This window comes from Pteropus alecto, unplaced genomic scaffold, assembly GCF_000325575.1.
Source record: "Pteropus alecto unplaced genomic scaffold, ASM32557v1 scaffold75, whole genome shotgun sequence".
Lineage (NCBI taxonomy): Eukaryota > Metazoa > Chordata > Mammalia > Chiroptera > Pteropodidae > Pteropus > Pteropus alecto.
Window position 1 is genome coordinate 24,288,922 of NW_006440638.1, and position 23,623 is coordinate 24,312,544.

At 38.4% G+C, this 23,623-nt stretch overlaps 2 protein-coding genes across 4 annotated transcripts; both read left to right on the forward strand.

The window, feature by feature from the left end:
* The first annotated feature begins 317 nt into the window (after positions 1–317).
* Positions 318–6,258, forward strand: SELENOK (selenoprotein K). 2 transcript variants are annotated; one of them, XM_015593642.2, is made up of 5 exons: positions 318–467; positions 3,415–3,505; positions 4,736–4,819; positions 5,442–5,528; positions 5,784–6,258. In XM_015593642.2, the coding sequence occupies exons 1-4, from the start codon at positions 449–451 to the stop codon at positions 5,521–5,523; spliced, it is 276 nt and encodes a 91-aa protein (XP_015449128.1). In that variant the 5' UTR covers positions 318–448; the 3' UTR covers positions 5,524–5,528; positions 5,784–6,258. The 2 variants fall into 2 exon arrangements, with proteins under 2 accessions (XP_015449128.1, XP_015449127.1); XM_015593641.2 differs by lacking the exon at positions 5,784–6,258 and having other exon boundaries at positions 5,442–5,532.
* Positions 6,259–7,322: 1,064 nt separating this feature from the next.
* On the forward strand, positions 7,323–23,322 carry ACTR8 (ARP8 actin related protein 8 homolog). 2 transcript variants are annotated; one of them, XM_006917534.3, is made up of 13 exons: positions 7,323–7,546; positions 13,627–13,797; positions 15,006–15,116; positions 15,744–15,848; positions 16,115–16,288; positions 16,818–16,911; positions 17,105–17,237; positions 18,526–18,679; positions 19,474–19,569; positions 20,049–20,189; positions 21,128–21,392; positions 22,103–22,266; positions 23,048–23,322. In XM_006917534.3, exons 1-13 carry the CDS (start codon positions 7,424–7,426, stop codon positions 23,189–23,191), a joined length of 1,875 nt encoding a protein of 624 aa, XP_006917596.1. In that variant the 5' UTR covers positions 7,323–7,423; the 3' UTR covers positions 23,192–23,322. The 2 variants fall into 2 exon arrangements, with proteins under 2 accessions (XP_006917596.1, XP_015449197.1); XM_015593711.2 differs by having other exon boundaries at positions 7,327–7,570.
* The last annotated feature ends 301 nt before the right edge of the window (positions 23,323–23,623 follow it).

Consider the following 23,623-nt stretch of genomic DNA (forward strand, 5'->3'; position numbering starts at 1 on the left):
CCATCCGCACCCTCAAATATCAACATGTCTTGAAGATTCTGGGGGAACTTCCTTATGCTAGCGGTTCTCCAAGCCACTTCACGCGTGAGAGCCTTGCCTCCCCCGACCCTGGGCCTATCAAACAATTAGAAAGCGGCTTTTCTTCGCGCGGCAGTGCAAAGAAGCTCCGCAAACGACGGAAAACCGCGCGCTTACAGCCTGTCTTCCAAACAGCGTATCCGACCATATACACGTCAGCCTCCGCTTTACTGGTAGTCGCCTGCGTGACAAAGCGAACACACCCGTGGATAGCGTGGCTTCCCCGGCCAATGGGCTCTCTCCACCTCCCTCTTCTGTCACCCTGCGTTCAATGTAGTCTGTGACGTTAAAAGGCGGGCGCGGAGGGAGATACGGAAGTCGGGAGGGGTCAGGCCCCTCAGTCACTCGGAGGCGGGGAAGGAGAAACAAGATGGTTTACATCTCGAATGGTGAGTCGGAGCTGGGCGAAACGGGTAAAGGGGCGACCGCTGGCCTGGGAGGCCGGATCTCGGGTTTCTTCCACCCTCGCCCGCCGGGCCTGGTGCCCTTCGCGGCTCTCGTAGACTTTATGCCACACAGCCAGGCGAGGTCGCCCGGGCTTGCGGCTCGTCAGCGCATCGCGCATAAGCGGTTGGGCTAGGGCGGAGGTCTCTCTCCATGGTGACAGCTGTGCGGGATGCCAGGGTCTTTCTGGAGAGCTTCTGATGTGGGCCTTGCGAAAGTGGTCTTTCCTCTCGGGCGTCTATCCCCTTAATAGTAATAACATTAACACCATCTGCGTAGCGCTCGTGCCTTGGGCACTGTTTTAGCATTATTCGCTCATCAACTCATTCAGTCTTTATAACAGCCTTTTTCAGGTAGTATTTTATTTTCCCAATTTTACGGATGGAGACTGAGGCGCAGATTAAAGAATTTGCCCAGGATCACAAAGTTAGTTGATGGCTCAGTCGGAATTTGAATCGAAGTAGGCTGATGTCAGCGTCCTTACTGTTGTTAGTTATACTGGTTTTCTATAACTTTGAGGGAATTAGATGAAAGTTTTGCGTGGGCTTTAGTTTTTAGTTTTCTCCCAGGAGAGGGTATCTAGTCAGTCATACCTATAGTCATTCGTCCTAATTTCAGGGGGCACAGGAAGAAGCTCCCTCTAGAGCAAGTTAATTATTGCAGAATTGAGAATCAGGGAGACTTAATTCAGTAAGAAAGAAAATGGAAAGACACAACATAACTGGGTCAGAGCATTGCCAGAACCGCCTGTCCACCTGTTTGACTCAGGTGAAACAAATTGGTGTTGGTGCAATCTTAACAAATAGTTCATGGATCACAGGAAGTAGGTTCTGGTTCTATTTGAATCATCTGTTTATCTTCAGAGGTAACTAAGATAGTCAGGAGAAGTCGTTTGGCTGCCTGGACTTTGTATTTCTTTGATCTTTGAAATCTCTCTCTCTCTCCTTGTCTCCTACTTAAAAATCTTTGAAATAGGTAAGTTGATGGACACACACAAAAATCAAAATTTTATCTTCGTTTTGGGCACTTGCAAACTTCGTATCTTAACCTTTGTGATTATGGCCGGCAGCTTTTATTTATGCATTATTGAATAATTCTTTGTTAATGTGGCTTATTGTGAATGCATTATTGTATTTGATCCTCATAAATGCTATAAAGGATCTATTAGGGCCTTTTATCTCATTTTTATAGTTGAGAAATGCCAATTGCATTCAAGCAACTTATTGCCCTCTAAGGATATTGGGAGGAGGAGGTTTCTGCCTTCAGAAACTAAGAGTGAAAGTGAATAAAGCAAGGTGGAATGATGCAAGTGCGAGCAATAGGTTCTTTGGAATCACAAAGGAAGTACTGCCAGAGATTTGTCTTTTTAGAAGGACTGTATTTATCAGCACTTCATAGTTGACAAAACATTTCTTACCATCAATGACTTTCTTTCCCCAACAATCTTATATGGCTAAGCCTGGAATACTTTTTCTCAGAGAAGGAAAATGTCACATCAGCCAAGGAAGCAGAACTAGTAAGAGGCAGAACCAAGCCTATCACTCATGCTGTCTTTAAATCTAGCCCTTTTTTCTCTATAGCTCTATGAGTAGATATACCTGAAAGTAAACTGGGCAAGGAAAGCGGAAAAGTAAACCCTGGCTGGAGGGGTGGAAATGAGCATGGAGAAGCCCTTGGGTAAATGGAGAGAGAGATAGTTGACAGCTCTTCTCCCAAAATATTCTGACCTCTTGATTTACAAGGCCAAAACTCTATAGAGTACTAACTTTTCATGTTGTAGCTTCTATTATTTAAAGTGGTTTGAAAAATAAATTCATTTTTGCTTAAGATAAAGCTGAAGTCTAGAATTAGAATCAACAGCATCCTTTTACAGAAAATACTGGTCATTTTAATGACCAAGCTTAATTCTCTTCAATACTTAGAACACACAGATTCTTTGATTTATAAAAATTTTATTATAACTGATTCTAAAGACTTGGAAGGGCATGTGTAAACAATCTTTTTATATAGGCAAGATGCTTTGCAAGTGAAAAATACCTTGAACACATTTAGGAAAATAGAATTGGTGTGAGCATTCTTTTATATTCACTGATTTGTTTCCTCAAAATACTTGAATAAACAGATATTTGTACATCCACATTCATAGAAGCATTTTCGCAGTAGCCAAAAGGTGGAAGCAACCCAAGTGACCATCAGATGAATGGATATAAGCAAAATGTAGTATACACATTCAATGGAATATTAATCAGCCTTAAAAAAAAAGGGGGGAAGGAAATTTTGAAACATGCTACAACATGGATGAACCTTAAAGACATTATGTTAAGTGAAATAGCTTGTCACCAAAGTACAAATATTGTATGCTTCCTCATGTGACGTTCCTATAGCATTCAAATTCATGGAGACAGAAGGTAGAATGGTGGTTGTTAGGGTCTAGGGGAAGGAAGAAATGGGAAGTTAGTGTTTAATGGGTACAGAATTTCAGGTGGAGAAGATGAAAAAGTTCTGAAGATAGTGGTGATGGTTGTACAACAATATGAATATACTTAACGCCATAGAACTGTACACTTAAAAATGGTCAAAATGGTAAATTTTTGTGTATATTTTACCACAGTAATAAAAGAAAAAATACTTGAAGTGTCACCCTCCAAAATAACAAACTATAGGAAAACATCTGATGTATTCAAGGGATGAATGCTAGATCACAAAGCTTTACTTCTTTGAACTCTTCCTTAAAATGTTGTACACATAAAAGACCTCTCCTTTCCTTGACCATTTGGAATGATACACAAGTTGAAAACTGAATCTATGATTGTTATGTAACTGATTAAATGTAATGCGTCTTGAGTCAGGGATTTGTAACACTAACTAAAGTTTCTTTATTCTTGTCTGTAGGTCAAGTGTTGGACAGTCGGAGTCAGTCCCCATGGAGATTATCATTGATAACAGATTTCTTTTGGGGAATAGCTGAGTTTGTGGTTTTGTTGTAAGTATAGTAGTGCTCTTAGTAGCCCTGATTAAGTTGCCAGAAGTCCATTAGGTACATTATGTTGCATATCTTAAACAAGCTCAGCTTTCCTGAAGCAGTTTTTAATTTTTTTTTTTATTACTAGCTTTACTAAGGAAAATGAATACTGTGTAGTGCTAACACCTCCACCAGACATCTTATGATTATGAATGTTAGTTGAGTTATTAACTTTGACCATATCTTAGCTTTGGTGGTAACTATATCAACTTGCAGCTATGGTGCCAGAATGACAATGCCTTGCTTCTCTTTACTATTCCCGGCTTTAGGGTGTATGTGCAAATTTTATTCAATATTATACAACAAGTAAACAAGGGGAATTAGATATTGATTAAAAAAAAAGCTCCCATGTTAATAAAGTTTTTGTTTAATCAAGAATTAGAATCAATACAGAGGAGACAAAAATTTAAACCACTATAATTTCAAGCAGTCCTTAGTTAAATGCATTTTTTGGTCTTTCACATGCTATATATTTTATGAAAATTGTTTATCAACTACTAACAAGTCTCATCCTAAATTTGAATATATATGTTTGAATGTTTCGTGGGTAGAGAACTGTGGGGATGCGAAGATGTGGGAAACAGTCCCTTCATTGACCTTAAAATTAGTAAATATACTACAAGAGGCATTGGGGCAGGAATGATTGTGGGAGGTGATCTTCAGAGAAAGTTATTCCAGGTAGAAGAAACACAGGAAAGGTGGCCGAGAAGTTCGAATATCAGTCTGTGATCTTTACACTTAATTTGAGTATCTCTGTGGTTTAGAAGAGTAATCTGATGGCTGCATGTAGCATAAATTAGAAAAGGTAAAATAGAAGAGTGAGTTCCATGGAAAAAACTAACGGGACAAGAGAGGATCGAAGTTGTTTCCCCACATACAAGGAAATGTTAGGTAGGCTGTCAACAGGGGAAATATAGGAGCAATGAATGTACAATACCAGGAAATGTGGGGAGTTATCTACGCGAGTTATCAGAAAATAAGAAAAACAAGGAAGTGAGGCTTTGGCACAGAACGTAGCACACTCTGTTTAAAGATGTGCTTGCATTAGATGGTGTTGTACAGATGGCTTCAAGAAATACGGGTCTGGAGCTAAAACAGTTGTCCTCTCACAGAGATAATAGTTGAAACTATGGAAATACCTTTTATAATGTCGAAAGTAGTACTTCTGTTGTTTTCTGCTTCTTGTTTCAGTTTCAAAACTCTGCTTCAGCAAGATGTGAAAAAGAGAAGAGGCTACAGAAACTCATCTGATTCCAGATATGATGATGGAAGAGGGTATAGTTTTTTAACTTGATAATAGATGTTTTTACCTCTCTGTAAATTTCAGTTAAATTAGATATGATGGATGGATGGATGGATGGATGGATGGATGGATGGATGGATAGATAGATAGATGGGCAGGCAAGCAGGCTCATGATAACAAAAGGTTTAAATTCTATTTCACAAAATTAATGAATTACTGTAAATTAAATTGCCTCTGATTTGATAGAGTTAATCTAGCAAAGTGAAAATGTACATCAAATATCCTATGGAATATATTTAAATTAAAGGATGAAAGCTGAGCGCCAACATTAAAATCTAGAGATTTCAAATTTTAGAATCTCAATTTCCAACTGCTAATGAAAAATTCAGAAGATCGAGCAGCATTAGGTTAGGCTTGTGTTTCCATGAGACAAAAATCAGCTGGAGTTGGGTTTCTGTTGGGCATTTACAGGAAATGCTATTTAGTTCATCACAGTCCTTGCCTGACTCACTTTCCTCATGTGCTTTATGTGTCTGGTTCCCTATAAGGGTTTGCGTTTTTGTCTTAAATGGTAGTTTCTATTTTAAGTAAAGAAAAGGGTCCAATTGAAATAATGTCTACTAAACAGTAAAAATTAACTTTTTCTTTTATTAGGCCTCCAGGAAACCCCCCCAGAAGAATGGGTAGAATTAATCATCTGCATGGTCCTAATCCTCCTCCAATGGCTGGTGGATGAGGAAGGTAACTTAAAAATCTCAAATTATTCTACAGGGATTTCATTTTGAAAATGCTTCCTTAGGAAGATGTTTAGGAAAACAGAAGATGCCCAACATTTTTAATTACTTGGACATCATTATTTGCAACCCTTGAAAATCCATTGGCTTTTTTATCAAAATGTCTTTTGAAACAGGTTTTATAACATGTAACGATTGTTGGATTTTTCATACATATCCAAATTAATAACTAGCAACTAATTATTATAACCTTTCTTTTTAGGTAAATGTCTGCTGTAAGAAGCAGACAACTGGACATGCACATTCATTGCAGAAGGAAACCATCAAGGAGTGGAGGGCAGACTATGCTGGACAAGTAGATGGATGTGTATGTCCTAAACATGGATTGCTCTGTGTCCTCACAGATGAATGAGGTTGTGTTGGGAATTCCCTCACAGGGATCCGGCATGACTGACATGCAGTTCTATAAATGCACATATTTGTCTCATCTTTTTGTATAGTTTATGAAACTATTAGTATAGTTTTAATAAGTACATATTTTTAGGTTACAAATCTGATTTCTCATCTTTATATAATGAAAACAGAAAAAATCTGAATTTGTTTTCATTATATTCGAAGAAAAATAAAAGGTTGTGTATTTAGTATTATTAGTGTCACCTTTTTAAACTTCTGTAAATGTTAATTGTTTTCTTTTATAAATAAATCACATTGTATTTATTTCAACAGCATGCATATAATACCTGTGCTCTTGGATTTTTATTTTGAAATGCATTTGTCCCATGAATCTTTAATACAGTGTATTTGATTTGCTACCGCATGTAATTATCGGGGTATTTATAAAGCCATAACCAACAACTGAGCTACGAAATGAAGATTTACTAGGTGTTCTTTAAATTCATGGACTTCAATGCTATCTTCACAAATTTGAATTCTAAACCGTTTCTTAGGATACTGCCTATTGGCTTTAACTTCCATCTAAATGCTGGTAACTCTTATATTCTTTCACCAGAATGGAAGCTCTATAAGGTTAGAGATTTCATCTTCTTTACCCCAATACTTTCAACAGTGACAACATGTAATAGGCACTGAAATTTTTATTGGAAGAGTGAGTAATACAGATAATTCTTCTAGTGTTTAACAGGCTTTGAAAGCAAAGTGTTCATATAAAAGCATTTTTTAAAATCCATTTATCAGTATTCAACCCTATTTGCCAAGAAGTGGGGATGTATCAAAGTGAAAATTGCTGAAATGGTTACAGTGGGAGGAAGGGCTTTTTTTTTTTTTTTTTTTTGGTGCTGTGGGGAAAGGGTCAAGAGTTCCATTTTGGACATAGTTTGCAATGCCTTGTCGACATCCAAGTGAAAACACCAAATATATTGATCTGGATCTTAGGGAGTGATCTACACTGAAAACATGTATTTGGGAGTTATCTTCATATATAAAGCCACGAAACTGGATAAAGCCATCATGAAAGGAGTGTGTAGAGAGACCTAGATCTAGAGAACCCTAAAATCAGGCTGGAGTGAGCACAACCAGTGAAGTATGAGGAGAAATAGGAGTATATATGAGGTCTGGATATTGAGGAAAAAAGGCAGCTGAGGAAGGAATGAGATGCCGGTTATTGGCTGGTTCACGGTAAACTCATAACAATAGCTGGCATGCTACAGCCAGAACCAATCACAGCAACATCCACCTAATCCGCACACACCCACCTCACTCCCAACGCGGCTTCCAGCGTACAGCTCCGCCCTTCCGTTTCTCCGAATTCTCTGCGGCGTCTCTCCGACGGCCATCTTGACTGTGGGCAGCCGGCCGGGAGTTTGCGCCTGCGCAGAAGCCCTTCTGTTCTGGCGGTCGCGGCGCAGTGGAGGAGCTCGGGGTTCGCTGGGGTCGCCAGCCGAGATGACTCAGGCGGAGAAGGGAGACGCGGAGAACGGGAAAGAGAAGGGCGGGGAGAAGGAAAAGGAGCAGCGCGGGGTGAAGCGGCCCATCGTGCCCGCGCTGGTGCCGGAGTCGCTGCAGGAGGTTAGGGGCCGAGGGCGGGGCTCGGTGAGGGCCTGGCACCCTAGCCTCGGACCTCGGCTGCTGGGTCTGGGAAGGGGAGGCTGGCGACCGATGGAAGGCTTCAGGCCCCCATTCTCGTGGGTGGTGTAAAGGGTGCTCGTTCCCCTCCCGGTCGTTCCGCGCTGAGACACCCGGGCAAGGAAGCACCGCGCGCTGCAGGGCCAGGCGGGCTCGCTCCGAGGCCAGTGACTTCATCCCCACGGCCCACTCCCATCTGCCGCTGTGCGAGCCTCAGCTTCCCCGTCCGTGAAACGAGAACAGGGCTATATTACCGACCTCCCAAGTTGCTGTGATGTTTCAGTGGTCGCGGGTAGTTTAGAACTGGGCCTGGCTCACAGGGCGTATCTATGTATACCTGTAAGGGATAGTTAGAATTTAGGCTTTTGTCTTTGTTAAGGAAATCTCTGGTCATTTCAAGCTTAAAAGCAATGAAAAGGTAGACATTTGTCTAAATAGACATTAGGAGCTTGTCTGTCAAGAACAGAACAAGATTTTAAGTCATACTAACCAGAAATTATTTGCAGGAGCCTGGCAGGCTGAGGGCCTTTGTATATATAATCTTAGTTATCAATGAAAACACCAACAGTCCCATAGGAAAATGGGCAAGGGCAATGTACAATTCACAAAAAAAAGTCAAGAGGCATTTAAATGTTTAGAATTTCATACTAGACATCTGAGGCAGGTTCCTTACTGGTAGGCGGGATAAGAATGATACCTAACTGGCGAGGCATCTGTAAAATGCGTAGCACAGTGCCTGGCACAAGGTAAGCCCTCAGGGTGTTTATTACTGTTGCCTAGGGCTCAGTTTTTCCACTTATGTAGCAGAGTGGATGGTCTGTAAGGGCCTTGCTGGTTCCCACCTTATAGGATTCTCTCACTGAGGGGAAGGCAGGAAGGAGAGCTCACAGTTGGGAGTAGGGGCCATAGGTATAAGCATGATGTGGGATGGGCTAATGCAGAGGCCCATAAGGAAGTATTGGGCATACACGGAGAGTAACTCCTACAGCGCTGATGGTCTGGGATGGTTTCTTCAAAGGAGCTGACATCTGGACTGCCCTAAAATATAATTAAGAGTTAGCCAGGGGGAAAAGGAATCTCAGGGAAGGAGAGATAACAGCATGGAAGAAATCTGGGCTAAGTAAGAGGATATATAGTGTTGGAGAGCAGGATGTCTGGAATTGAGGAAGAAGAGGGAGCAAGAGAGGAGACTGGAGATTTTAGCAGGGTCATAAATGTCATATAAGCCAGAGAGTCTGACTTCTTCATTTTTAAAAAAAAGATTTTTATTAAAATATAGCTAACATACCATATCAGTTTCAAATGTATATCATAGTCAACATCTATCTAAAGAAGTGAACACCATGATAAGTCCAGCAACCATCTGATACTATTCAATGCTATCACTGCTATCACAATATTATCAACTATATTTCCTATGCTGTACATTATATCCCCATGACTTACTTGTTTTATACTTGGAAATGTGAACCTCTTATTCTCTTTCACCTTCCCCCCCTTTTTTAAATTTTTCAATTACAGTTGACGTTGAGCGTTATTTTATGTTAGTTTCAGGGGTTCAGCATACTGATTAGACTGAGTGGGAGAAGATATTCACCAATGATACATTTAATTTACAAGTGATCCTCCTGACTAGTACCCACCTGGCACATATGTAGTTGTTACCATATTATTGACTATATTACCTGTGTATTACGTTACATCCCCATGATTATTTTGTAACTACCAATTTATATTTCTTAATCCTTTCACCTTTTTCACTCCACCCTCTGAACCCCCCCTCACATCTGGGTTTGGTGTGAGCTTGTTCCCTGTATCTATGAGTCTGTTTCTGGTTTGTTTGCTTATTAATTTTGTCTTTTAGATTCCACATATAAGTGAGATCATATGGTATTTGTATTTCTCTGTCTTGACATATTTCACTTAGCATAATACCTTCCAGGTCCATCTATTGTCGCAGATAAGATTCCATTCTTTTTTATGGCCAAGTAATAGTCCATTGTATATATGTACCACAACATCTTTATCTAGTCATCTATTGATGGGCATTTAGGTTGCTTCCATATCTTGGTATTGTAAATAATGCTGCAGTGAACATAGGGGTGCATATATCTTTTTGAATTACTGTTTTGTATTTCTTTGGGTAGATATGCAGAATTGGAATTGCTGAGTCAAAAGGTAGTCCTATTTTTAATTTTTTGAGAAACCTCCATACAGTTTTCATAGTGGCTGCGCCAATTTGCAATCCCACCAGCAGTGCATGAAGGTTCCCTTTTCTCTACAACCTCATGGACACTTATTTGTTGATTTACTGATGATGGCCATTCTGACAGGTGTGAAGTGATAACCTCATTGTGGTTTTAATTTACATTTCACTGATGATTAGTGACATTGAGCATCTTTTCATTTGTCTGTTGGCCATCTGTATGCACTCTTTGAAGAAATGTCTATTCACGTACTCTGCCCATTTTTTTAAATTGGATTGTTAGTTTTTTTGGTGATAAGTTGTGTGAGTTCTTTATAAATTTTGGATATTGACCCCTTATCAAATGTATCATTGGTGAATATCTTCTCCCACTCAGTAAGTTGTCTTTCCATTTTGGAGATGGTTTCCTTTGCTGTGCAAAAACCTTTTAGTTTGATGTAGTCCTATTTGTTTATTTTTTCTTTTGTTTCCCTTGCCTGAGGCGATGTATCAGAAAGAACAATACTAAAAGCAAAGTCGGTTTACTGCTTATGTTTTCTTCCAGGAGTTTTATCGTTTGGAGTCTTACATTTAAGTCCTTAATCTATATTGAGTGTGTTCTTGTATATGGTGTAAAAAGGTGGTCTAATTTTCATTTGTTTGCATGTATCTGTCCAGTTTCCCAACACAATTTAGTGAATAGACTGCCTTTACCCCACTATATATTCTTGCTTCCTTTGTCATAGGTTAATTGACCATATAAGCATTGGTTTATTGCTGGGCTCTCTCTTGTTTTCCATTGATTTATATGTCTGTTTTTATGCCAGTACCATGCCGTTTTTATTACAAGCCTTGTAGTATAGTATGATACCAGGTATTGTGATATCTCCAACTTTGTTCTTCTTTCTCAAGATTGCTGTGGCTCTTTGGGGTCTTTTATGGTTCCATATAAATTTCAGGATTATTTATTGTAGTTCTGTGAAAAATGCCATTGGTGTTTTGATAGAGATTGCATTGAATGTTTAGATTGCTTTGGGTAGTTTGGACATTTTAACAATGTTAATTCTTCATATCCATCAGCACAGTATATGCTTCCATTTATTTGTATCATTTACTTCTTTGGTTAAATTTCTCCTTAGGTTTTTTTTTTTCTTTGATGCATTTGTAAATGGGATTTGGCAGGGTGAGAGGGTGTGATATTGTTTTCTTAATTTCTCTTTCTGATAATTCATTATTCATTATTTGTATCCTGCTACTTTACTGAATTCACTTATCAGTTCCAATAGTTCTTGGGTGGAATCTTTAGGGATCTCTATATAGTATGTCATCTGCAAGTACTGACAGTTTTACTTCTACCTTTGGATCCCTTTTATTTCTTTTCTTGTCTTATTGCTTTGACTAAAACTTACAATATTATGTTGAATAAAAGTGAAAGTGAACATCCTTGTTTGTTCTTGATCTTAAGGAAAACACTTTTAGCTTTGAGTGTGATGTTAGTTGTAGGTTTGTCATATATGGCTTTTATTAAGTTGAGGTATGTTCTTTCTATTCCCACTTTGCTGAGAGTTTTCATCATAAATGGTTGCTGGATATTGTCAGATGCTTTTCCTGCGTCTATTGGTATATGATTTTTTTACCTTTCAATTTGTCAACCCTTTTCTCGTTTAGAAAAAAAAAAAATGCAGCTTGGTGCCAGGATTTACCATCACGTGTAGGAATGCTATGTTTTTTAGGATTTGACATTTTCAGTGATCAAACTACTAAAAACAGAATACTATAAATAGAATGATTTTGTTTCTGGAGACTTTCAATATACTAAAGTGATGCGAAAATAATAAAAGCAAGATATTTCATGGCAAACTTTCAGGGTAAGGTTAGGACTGTAATCCGCGAGTTATTTCGGGGCAAACCCTGCAGCCACAAGCACTGATGGCAAGTATTCTCGGGGCAAATGGGAAATTAATGCGGTATATCACATTAATTGATTTGTAGATATTGAACCAACTTTGCATCCTAGGAATAAATCCCACTTGGTCATGGTGTATGATCTTAATATATTGCTGATTTCAATTTGCAAATATTTTGTTTAGGATTTTTGCATCTATTTTCATTAGAGGTATCAGCTTCCAATTTCTTTATTTTTAAATAATGTGTCTGGCTTTGGAATCAGAGTGATGGCAGCCTTATAAAATGAGGTTGAGAGCTTTCCATCCTGTTGAAGTTTTTGGAATAGTTTGAGGCTCAGGTATTAATTCAGTCTGGCCTCTTCTGAAGGCAATGGAGAACTTTGAACAAGTTAGCCAGACCCTGAGCTACATGGTCCACTCATTTAATTCTCACAGTAACTTTATAAGGTAGGAACTCATCCAGAGCAAGGAACTGGCACAATCTGAATTTGAAGCCAGATCTGTGAATCTAGAGCCTGGGTCCTTAACTGCCATACCAACATTTCCTTAATTTCAGTCAGTTATTTTTTTTTCATATCCTTTGTGGCACCTGTATGATTATATGCGTCATCGTTTTTTTATTTTTTCTTACCTTAAGCATTAATATTCAGGAAGTGGTATGTGGGATGTACTGACCAAAAAGGAAGTGGTTCTGGAGTAAGGCTAGAGAAGTGGGCAGGGTCTTGATCTTGGAGGTTTGGACTTTATCTTATTGGCAAGGTATGGAAATGTTTTAAATGGAAACATGCCGAGAAGACACAACTGTATATTCAAGGGCAGGGCAGAGTAGATAAGGAGTCAGGCTAGAAAGAGGTGGTTTTTAACAGAGGGATCCTATTGTCAAAGAGATTGTCCTTTTCCTTCCTCACCTCCCCACTGAAATTATGGGTCCCTCGACAAGTTTACGTGGTAAAGTTTCTCCAAGTGATTCAGATTATATTCAGCCCCTGTGAGAATTGCACATTTAAAAAATTATCTAAAAGTAAAACCCACAGTCATTACTCTGCTATCCTGATTTGTACCGCATCGTTAGTCCTTGTTCACCATCTCCCAAGAATGGATTGTGAATCGCAGCCAAGTTTTCTGATTTAGGAGTCTAGAATTGTGAACTCTGGCCTTGCAACACCAGACTCTTGCCAGATTAGGTAAATAGTACAGAACCAATAAGGGTAGAGTGTTTTTAAAAACAATTACCAGAGTAGTTTATGCCCACACTTGGAAGTGGTGAATGTATAAAGCCTTATTTTCCAGTTTTACAAAATAATAATTTTATCTTTACATTATTTTTTTTCCTTCAACCACTGAGTTTAAACTTGAGTGGCCATACTAATCACCTAGTGATCTTTTGAAAAATGCAGATTCCTAGGCTCTCTTTCTGGAGATTCTGATTCAGAAAATTGGTAGTGAAAGCTTGGGGTCAGTTTTTTGTTTGCTTCTTTTACAAGCATCTTTAGGTGATTTAGATTTAGGGAACCCAGCACTTCACTAGTTAGTATTCTCCCTACACTCTTATTCCCTGTTTGTCTTCCATAATAAACAGAAAATTCTCTGATGGTTGGGACTTTTTCTTAGTCACCATTGTACCCATAGTGCCTGGGACGGAAATGCCCCATTGGATAATTATGGTTCCATCTATTTAAATAAGTATTTGTTGGGCTATGTACTGTGAGTCAGATTCTAGGAACATGGAGATACAAAACGAATTTGTGTTCAGGCAGAGAGCAGTAATTGAATGCCTCTCAAAAGACTCCCTTTACTGAATTATTCGATACCTTTGAGTCTAATAGTCATTACAGGAAACTAACTTCTTAGTCTAGACTGTTACCTATGTTATTTAACTCATTACCTGCATATTACTTTCTAAGGTCACACTCCTATTTTTGTATTTGCAGCAAATCCAGAGCAACTTCATTGTTGTTATACATCCAGGATCGACAACTTTAAGGATTGGTCGAGCCACAGACACACTCCCTGCCAGCATTCCACATGTCATTGCACGAAGACACAAACAACAAGGGCAGCCCCTATACAAGGACAACTGGCTCTTAAGAGAGGGACTAAATGTGAGTCAGAAATGGAAGACTTGGAGAGAAAGCCCAAAGTTGTTTCCATCGGAGGGTTTAGACATTCAATTTACGTAGTAATCTTGAATAAACATCTTCATAGCTTTAATGTGTTTTAAACTAATAGCATCATTCATTTTTACAAATATTTTTCATCTGAGCTAGCAATTTTAGATTGTAAAGAAATCATTATAAAAAAAAGTAAATCCAATTTTTTTTTAACCCATGAAGATGAATTGCATATTGATGAAGGTGATCTTTAATGGAAGATACAGAATTGTCACTCACTTAAAATGATGCATTCAGGTCTCTTTTAACTGATTGCTGTCTTATTTCTTCCAGATACTTAGAGTTTAAATTGAGCTCACATTTTCAATTCATCAGTAAATTGAATTACTACAATAAACACTACAATCTTAGGTCAAATCATAATTTAAAGGCAAAAAATGTATTTCCTTACAGTTAATATTTACTTTATTCTATTTTTCAAATGGTTATTATCAGGAGAAAGTGTTAAATATGTATATTACATTGTAATCCACTTTTAAGTTTTAAATCAAAGACAGTTGTAGTTTCTGTGATTCTGATAGTAAGCCTTAGGGTTCCAGTTTTTAGCATAACCAGCAGACTATACTTAAAGTTTATTTCTAAGCTTAAATATAAATTAATTGTATAAGAGTTTAAAATTTATTTGTATCTTTGGATCTTATAATTCTACTTTGGGGAATGAATTTCAGGAGTAAAAAAATTGAAAGAAAAAGTAACATTTCTACAAAACATTTATGGATATGTTCTTTACAATATCACAATAACATAAATACTTGATTAAGCAGAATACCACATGAAGGAATGTAACATTGTTACAAAATCATAAACATGAGCATTATATATATACATGGGAGAGTCTCTGAAATACTTTGTAAATGTAAAGTAGCTATGCTCTGATTAGTGCTATAAAATTTTTTATCAACCCAAAGTCACTCAAAGTTACAGATTTTTACAGTAGTTTATAGTGAGGGTTCTTTTATTACTTTAATAATAAAAAGATTACTTTGAATTCTGAAGATTAATACGTATGACAGATTAAGGAAATGCTACTTATTGACAAGAGCATTTTTCATTGCTGCATTAAATTAATAATTTGCTAGATTGCCTTCCTTTTTTAACTAAATCCTTTGTACTGCTCATCTTTCATTCTTTTTTCCTAGAAACCTGAAAGTAATGAACAGAGACAAAATGGACTTAAAATGGTGGATCAAGCAATATGGTCTAAAAAGATGTCAAATGGTACAAGACGGATTCCTGTGTCCCCTGAACAGGTCCAGTCTCAACTCTTCAGATTTATTCTTTTAGCACAGCTATTACATCATAATGCCATTCATCTGTTCTCCCTATTTCATTATGCAAGTGCAAGATGGGATTTCCTCTAATTAGGAAGAAAAACTATTCATAACCACCTATGGAATACCTGATTTAGTGTCACAAATGCTTAGGCAAGAAATAATTTTTAAGGTGGTGTTTCTTACTGCAAGTTGATGGAAATTTACAGAGTCTTAAGTATATAATTCTAGGATCTTGGTGAGAAGCTGTATTCTTAACACATTTGTTATTTTAATATGATAAACCAATACTATTATGAATGGATCTAAGTCAGTATGATATATAAATTTGTATTCAACTTTAGGCAGAGTGCAGTATTAATTTTGGACTGGCTGTGAGTCACAGCATAGGTGTTAATAATCACAGGAAAAATCAAGATTGTGGAAAAGGACAAGAGACTCCTTTTGTAACCAGTCAATATTTTGCCAGATATTTTGGATTTGTGATTAAAATTTGCTACTGTATCTGGTCTGTGAGAGAGAAGAGAAAAGAGGACTCATACTACACTCACCCCTTTTTCTTCTTGCATAAAATTCAGAGAATTTTCTGGTGCACTTTCATTTCAGGCACGCTCCTACAACAAGCAGATGCGACCTGCAATTTTAGACCACTGTTCTGGAAATAAGTGGACAAACACATCTCATCATCCTGAGTTTTTGGTAGGAGAAGAGGTAGGACACTATACTGAAATGGAAGAAGAAAACCTGATCCTAGTGCTAAAATTCATTTACTTTGCCATCCAGTTATTGTTTCCTTAGCATTCCATAATCCTACTTTAAAGACCAGATAGTCACACTGGCTCTTGAAGTGTTAAATAATCTATTCTCAACATTTAGAACATTCAGCAAATGTTTATGTTTTCTAGCCTTACACTTTCCAATGTGAATTCAGAAAATCCTGAGAGTTAACAATGTGTTCATCTTCCTATCTTTCCTAGGCCCTGTATGTTAATCCATTGGATTGTTACAATATTCACTGGCCTATTAGAAGAGGTCAGTTAAATATTCACCCAGGGCCTGGGGGCTCCCTTACAGCTGTTCTAGCAGATATTGAAGTAATATGGTCTCATGCAATTCAAAAATACTTGGAAATTCCGCTGAAAGATTTAAAGGTGAGCTCATATTCCCAGGTACTTGCATTGCCTTAAAGATTCTTGGTCAATAAAAGTAAACATTACTGAGTTGTTTGTAATACAATGTCCTTGAAACATTCTCTGCCTTAAGGTGTGGAGGATATCTTCACTGAATTCCCCTTTAAGTGCTTTCAATTTTTCTTATTCTGTTTGTTTCTTTGATGTCTGTTTATTGCTCCGCAGGCAGCAAGCTTGCTTATGTTTATGCCTGCTCTCGACCTTTTTCAGACATACCACTTATCTTGTTTTTTAAATCACAAAGTTTAAGTAATTCAAAGAAAAAATACTTCAACATTTTCTGTGGGTTTTTTTTTTGTCGTTGTCGTCGTTGTTGTCGTTGTCGTTTTTAATAAAACTCAAAAGATAGCAGAGAGGTTTGAACTTTTGGGCCTCTGACCATTGCTGTTACTCCTTTAGAGAGAATCCTCCCTGAAGACAAGTGTGGTAAATTTATTTTGACCCGACTTTAGTGTTAACCACTTAATCTTTTTTTCTTTGTTCTTTTTAGTATTACAGATGTATCTTGTTAATTCCTGATATCTATAATAAACAACATGTGAAAGAATTAGTGAATATGATCCTTATGAAGATGGGTTTTTCAGGTATGTCTGATAGTCCGGTGAAACCTACTTGAAATAAGAATCTTTTTCTTTTTTACTGCCAAAGTTAATCCAATTCACTGCTTTATTAAAATGCTTGAACATTTGCCTAGAGATTCTTAGACTTTAGTTGATTATTTGCCTTAGGAGTGTTACTACTCCCCAGCAGATCACTCCTCTGTCTTCTGTCTTTTAGGGATTGTGGTCCATCAGGAGTCTGTGTGTGCCACCTTTGGAAGTGGTTTAAGCAGCACATGTATTGTAGATGTTGGGGACCAGAAGACAAGTGTGTGCTGTGTGGAGGATGGGGTCTCTCATCGGAACACTCGGTAAGGAACTTGGGAGGTGGCATTCTCCACTCCTTTTCCCTCACAGTCTGCTCAATTGTAAAGTATCACAAGTTAGAAATTATTTATAAGGAATTATATATTCAAATTTTGCATAGGAAACCAGAAGATTGTAGAAGCACAGATTCTAGCAAGGCTATAAACAAATGATTCTATCCTTCCCTTTGGAACTCTCTAATATGAGTTCATGTCAGCAGCTATGTGTTACGTGCTTTCCCATTGAGGAAGCGTATATGGTAGCTCTTTGTCTTTTGCTGTGGTCTGGCCTAAAGATACCAGCCAACCACACTCACAGCAAAGCTTTATTTAGGCAAGTCATATAGGAGAAAATAGATTTTCAAGTTTGTGTTCTTTAGCTAGCTAGCCTTTTGAATATTTGTTTTCCTTGTCATAAATGATGTTCACTGAATGATGAGTAGCTTTATGGTGGTCAAGATACGGTAGTCATTCCTGATACAAGAGTTAATAAAATAACTATTGGGAACAGGTTTGCTGCTTGTCCTTCCTGAGACAAGCCCAGCACAGGTAAACACACTCAGGTAGTGCACATATGGGTTCTCTGCAGGATTTTGTGCTCCCAGGATGGCTTTTTCAGAATGCTTTTATTTTTCTTGTCCTTTACATAAAGTAGTTTGAATCTCAAGGTATAGAAACATTTAAAAGAGGGCCTAAGCAGTCCATGAGAAAAGTTACCTGTTGCCTCCCACCCCAAGTCACAATGCATTCTAAAACCCAGTATGAGTTAATTTGGCTCATCTATTGTTATATTGTCTAATGTCAGTGGTTCTCAAGGTATGGAGAAAACACTGAGTTCAAGTCTCCCAACTGCTAAAATAATGTAGCAGTGGTATTTCCAAATTGTAGACAAGTTGAGTTAGTAGATAGTATTCTCTAAGATTTCTCCCTAAGTTTGTCTTATTGTGTCAGTGCCTGCCATCTTTATATGCTGATAAATATGCATAGGCAGACAGCTATCAAATGGTAAATGTATTGGCTTGGAAATGAGCTGGATTTAATAGTGTATTTTCTGTTTTTTGGATACTTTTTGCAAACAGCATGACTGCTTCTAGGTGCCCCACCACTGTTTTTTTTCTAGAGTTCCCTCTCTCCAGCCTATCTATCCATCTGTTCTTTCATTCTTTAATTTATTCCTGCAGCAAACATTTCTTGACACTTGGTGTGTTTCACCTTGCCTAACTGAGTTCTTGCATTATTCTTTGTACCTTTTTAACTGACGGATTACTCATCTGCCCTTTTCTCTTAACTCTAGGCTCTGTCTGGCTTATGGGGGATCTGATGTATCAAGATGTTTTTACTGGCTGATGCAGCGAGCTGGATTCCCCTACAGAGAATGCCAGTTAACAAATAAAATGGATTGCCTCCTTTTGCAGCACCTAAAAGAAACTTTTTGTCATTTAGATCAGGTAGGGGCAAAATCTAAACTGATGATTATTTTCGTTTTCAGGAAAAAATTCAAATATTTAAAAGGCAATTAAAACTAACAATACTGTGCTACTATTTCAACTTAAGTTGATAAAAGCCTTGAAGCTGAAGCCTGTAAGGAGTGAGAGTTTTTGGTAAGGTCAGAGCTGTGAGGAGGTGTCCCTGGCTCTGGAAAACAGCTTGTTTTTTGTTTTTGTTTTTTTAAGAAAGAGAGTTTAGAAGATATCTCTATAGGCCTTGTGATCATTCTGATAAAGGATGAAGATAAACCTTTAGGTGTAATGAATAGGTAAATATATAGGTACAGATATTTAATAAAATGGCTCCACTTGAAGCACTTTCTTAGTATTATTACCAGTCAGCATTTAATCATTGCTATGTATGGATTCCTACCTTTTTATACTCTTTGTTTTAGACCCTTTTCCCCACCTTTTTCAAGTAATGTAATTCTGAATAAAAAATTTGAGGAACATAAGACTAGGTAACATTCCTCAGTTATTGAGGGCATTTGCTTCTTGATTTAGGTCATTGTATTATTGTTTATCAGAAATAAAGAAAACAAAAAATGCAGATGGTGGAAATTTTACAAATGTTAAAAGAAAAGCAAGTTACCACCATTGAGGTCTTGTTTTATTTAGCTCCTGTGAGAGTGGTAGAAAGTTGTAGGGCAGCCTTTTTATAGGTAAGGTTTAGATGGTTCAGAGGCTTCATTGTAATTTGAGGAGTTTACATGCACTTTTACTAATTCACTGACAGCATCTTTTCCTGGAATTAGGACATCTCTGGACTTCAAGACCATGAGTTTCAGATTCGACATCCAGATTCCCCTGCTCTACTTTACCAGTTTCGATTAGGAGATGAAAAACTCCAGGTAACATATGAGTATATATTTTCCTGTGTAGAAAGAAAGCCAGCCAAGCTCAGTCAGACAGAGAAGATGCACTAGGTGTAAACCTCATAAGGTTAGAATGTCAACTGGTTGTAGATTATTCACTAAGCCAAATTGGAACAGATCTGAGGACCATCTTTTTAATGAGCCACTATGTGATTTATTATTTAGAGAGAAAGGCATCATTCTTATTAGGTAATTATAAATGAGATTATTAGGTATTTACTTTACTTTTGCTTTGAGATTCTTTGATGCCCTATCACGCATTCAATTGGATAACAAGCAACTTTTCCGGCCTGTCTCACACTGAAGAAATAATGCTATTCCCCCCAAAAAAACATTATCCAATCTAACTTCTAGGATCTAATCTAATTTTGTTTTTAGAAGATCAAAATTGAATGGGTGAATTTTTTTCAAGAGGCAATATCCTGGGTTGATTATCCTTTTCCTTCCATGCACAGGCTCCAATGGCTTTGTTTTACCCAGCAACTTTTGGAATCGTTGGACAAAAGATGACAACTCTGCAGCACAGATCCCAGGGTGACCCTGAGGATCCTCATGATGAACATTACCTGCTGGCCACCCAGAGCAAGCAAGAACAGGTTCGTAGTGATCCTGGTGTGAGAGGAGACAGTTTTGTCCTTCAGGAGGAGTTTACCCATAATTAATGGATCATTGTAGTCACTGCAGTCTGACAGCATACTAAAGCTATAATGTTTTTAGAACTGTAGGTGAAGTCTAAATTTAAAATCTGGATGACAGGTTTTTTTATTCAGACATTAATCCAATTTTCACAGAACTAATCCATACATTTTAAAGTTAATTTAATGAAATTATTTTCCTTCTGGTTATATTATTTACATGATCTACTTTTCAGTTTTTGTAGTATTCTCTCAGCTATTTAATTATAATGTGTGAGAAGTGTGTGGCATAGGCAGAAAGCTGAATTCCTTTGTCCAAAGCTGACTCCAGTAATTGGATGTATGATGCAGAGGCACAGAGTAAAGCTATTATCTGCTAACAAAACAGCAGCTCATGGTGGAGAGAAGAGAGCTATAAACCTTTTCTAGTCTTTATTCGTGTCCCACAGGTGAGCATGAGGTAGTTAGTTCTGGTCTGAAAATGAGGATTCCATAACTGTCACCAGCCCAAGAATTCCACTGAAATACTCCACTTAAAAATTCAGTTCAAGGCGGGGAAAGTCTCGTCCACACTGACATCACAATTTTAAAATCTGAACAATAATAGTAAAGATCTGAGACCCACCATACCTGCCAGTGACTGTTTTGGAATTGGCCGCACATTCTCATCTTATGTACACCACCTCTCATTTCTCAGGTTATCCGGGAGTGGGTACCAGCCAGTTGGTTGTAGACCATGGTCTATTTCTTCTTTGCACCAACCACTGGAACAGACCTTCGTTTTATAGTAGTGTATAGCAGTTGGGGGACACAGTTGTTTGGAATCTAACTGGAGAATATCAACAGTGTTCTGTTGTAGTCATACCATCTACTTGATGGTGTTTTTCATTGATTTAAAGTCTGCCAAAGCTACTGCTGACCGAAAGTCCGCATCCAAACCCATTGGATTTGAAGGGGATCTTCGTGGCCAGTCCTCTGATCTTCCAGAAAGACTCCATTCCCAGGACATGGATTTGGGATCCTCCCAGGGAGACTGTCTGATGGCTGGCAATGATTCTGAGGAGGCCCTCACCGCACTGATGTCCAGGAAGACTGCCATCTCGCTGTTTGAAGGGAAAGCCCTGGGCCTGGATAAAGCCATCCTTCATAGCATAGACTGCTGTTGTAAGCACATTTGGGGAGGCCGGAAGATAGCAATTGAATGAACTGGTTCAAGCAAAGGTGTAGTTGCACAGTTTAGCTTAGCATATTTATTCAAAAACAATGGAGCACCTACATTGTGCTTGCATTGTCAGGTGTTGAGAATTGGTTCCTGGCCTTGTTGGAGGAGACCGAAATAAGTCAGATTATCACACAAATGTGAAATTACATCTATGGCAGGTGCAACAAAATTAAACAAAAGGGCACTGACGGAGAGCTTCTGATTGAAGGATTTAATAAAGGATTTTTACTCAGTAATGGAATGTGTGGAGGGTGGGAGTCAGGGAAGACTTCCTTAAGGAAAAGCCACTTGAAAGAGATCTGGGTGATGAATGGGGGTTAGCCAGTCACAGATGGACTGGCATTCTAGGCGAAGGAAAAAGCCTGTTGAAGGCCATTGTGGTTAGGATGAGGCTAGAGAAGTGAGGACATGCCATGTTGGAATTTTAGGCCCTCTTAGAGAATTTGTTCCTGATGCTCCAAGCAGTGGGGCAGGTGCAGCAACATGCTCACATTTGTGTTTTGCAAGGTTCTTCTTGCTGTGTTGTTGAGATTGGGTTGGAGAGAGATCTTTGAGAAGGCTCTTGCACTTGTGCAAGAGATGGTGGTGGTTTGGCCTAGAGTGGTCGTAGATATGGAGAAAAAGTGTGGAAGGGATATCACTGTCTTTTCAGCATCCGATGATACCAAAAAGAAGATGTACAGCTCCATCCTGGTGGTGGGAGGTGGTTTGATGTTTCATAAAGCTCAAGAATTTCTGCAGCACAGAATTCTCAATAAAATGCCACCTTCATTCAGGCGAATTATTGAAAATGTGGAAGTGATCACAAGACCTAAGGTATGTTGTTCATGGTACAAGTTAGACTGTATGTAAATGAAACCAGCATTGATTATTTCTAATTGTAGTGTATGTGGACAGATAAAATTTTGGAAGTTGTGGGTTTGTGTCTGGGGAGTTCTTGAGGGTTTGGGGCAAGTGGAAAAATTAATAGCACGTCATATATGTGAAAGGAGCTCTGGACCTGGGGACTGGATTCCTGGGTTTTAGTCCCTGCTATGCTTTCCAGAACTAGCAGGACTGACCTCTCCCTTTGTAAAAGGATGGTGGAGCAAGGAGAACACTCACTGTCAGTAAGCACAACTCCGTCATCTCTCATATTGAGGATCTGCTGCTGGTCCCTAGGCCAGGTGATCTTTAAGGATCTTGTAGGCTTGAACTATCTTGAAAAGAAATATAAACGTAAGAATTTAAAAACAGATTGTGCCCATATTTCATCGTATCTCACTGACAATTCCTGGGAATGTTCTTATTTAATTTTAATCCTGAGGGAGGGATTGCGAGATATATTTATTCTACTCGAACTTCAAAATAAGTTACTTCCTAATACATATGTTCTACCTTAAAGGCTATTTGTGGAATAAAAGTGACTTGTAGCAGCTTCAGAAATAAAAACTAAAAGTTTTCTTGTCAGTTGAAATAGAAAGATGCCATGGGTCCTGCATGGGTCCTTAATGCAGGTATTGACTCAGTAGGGTTTTTTCCCCACCCCCAAATTCAAGAAAATGATTAAGTGTACATTTTATTTGCTTGTGCTGACATATCTTTATCACTTCTCTAGGACATGGATCCCCGGCTGATTGCATGGAAAGGGGGGGCAGTGCTGGCTTGTTTGGACACGACACAGGAACTGTGGGTCTATCAGCGAGAATGGCAGCGTTTCGGTGTCCGCATGTTGCGTGAGCGAGCTGCTTTTGTATGGTGAAATGGGAGAAGTCACTGGGGAAGACCCAAAACAAGCCTTGGTATAAAAAGACTCTTACAGAATATATGTATTTTAATTTATTGACCTAGATGCTTAAGTTTCATGGAAAATAAATGAATTTTCAACTTTTATATTGAGGACATGACATTGGTGTGAAATTATATGCTGCTTTGTCGTCAAGACATTTGAGAATAAATGCGGTAAGCTCTCCTGCCCCTTTCTCAGGGTCTCAGAAACCCCTCAGTGATGTAAAATGGTGCTGTTGAGTGGTTCTCAGGTGGTGAAGCCCTTCATTTAAGTTGACTTCTGAGTGTCATCAGGCCATAAGTGGTGAGCATGTGACTTGTGGACCTGTATTATGAAAAGAATTGTATGGGCATGACATTTTCCCTATTGTCTAGAACAACAAGCACATATGATGTGACTCGTGTG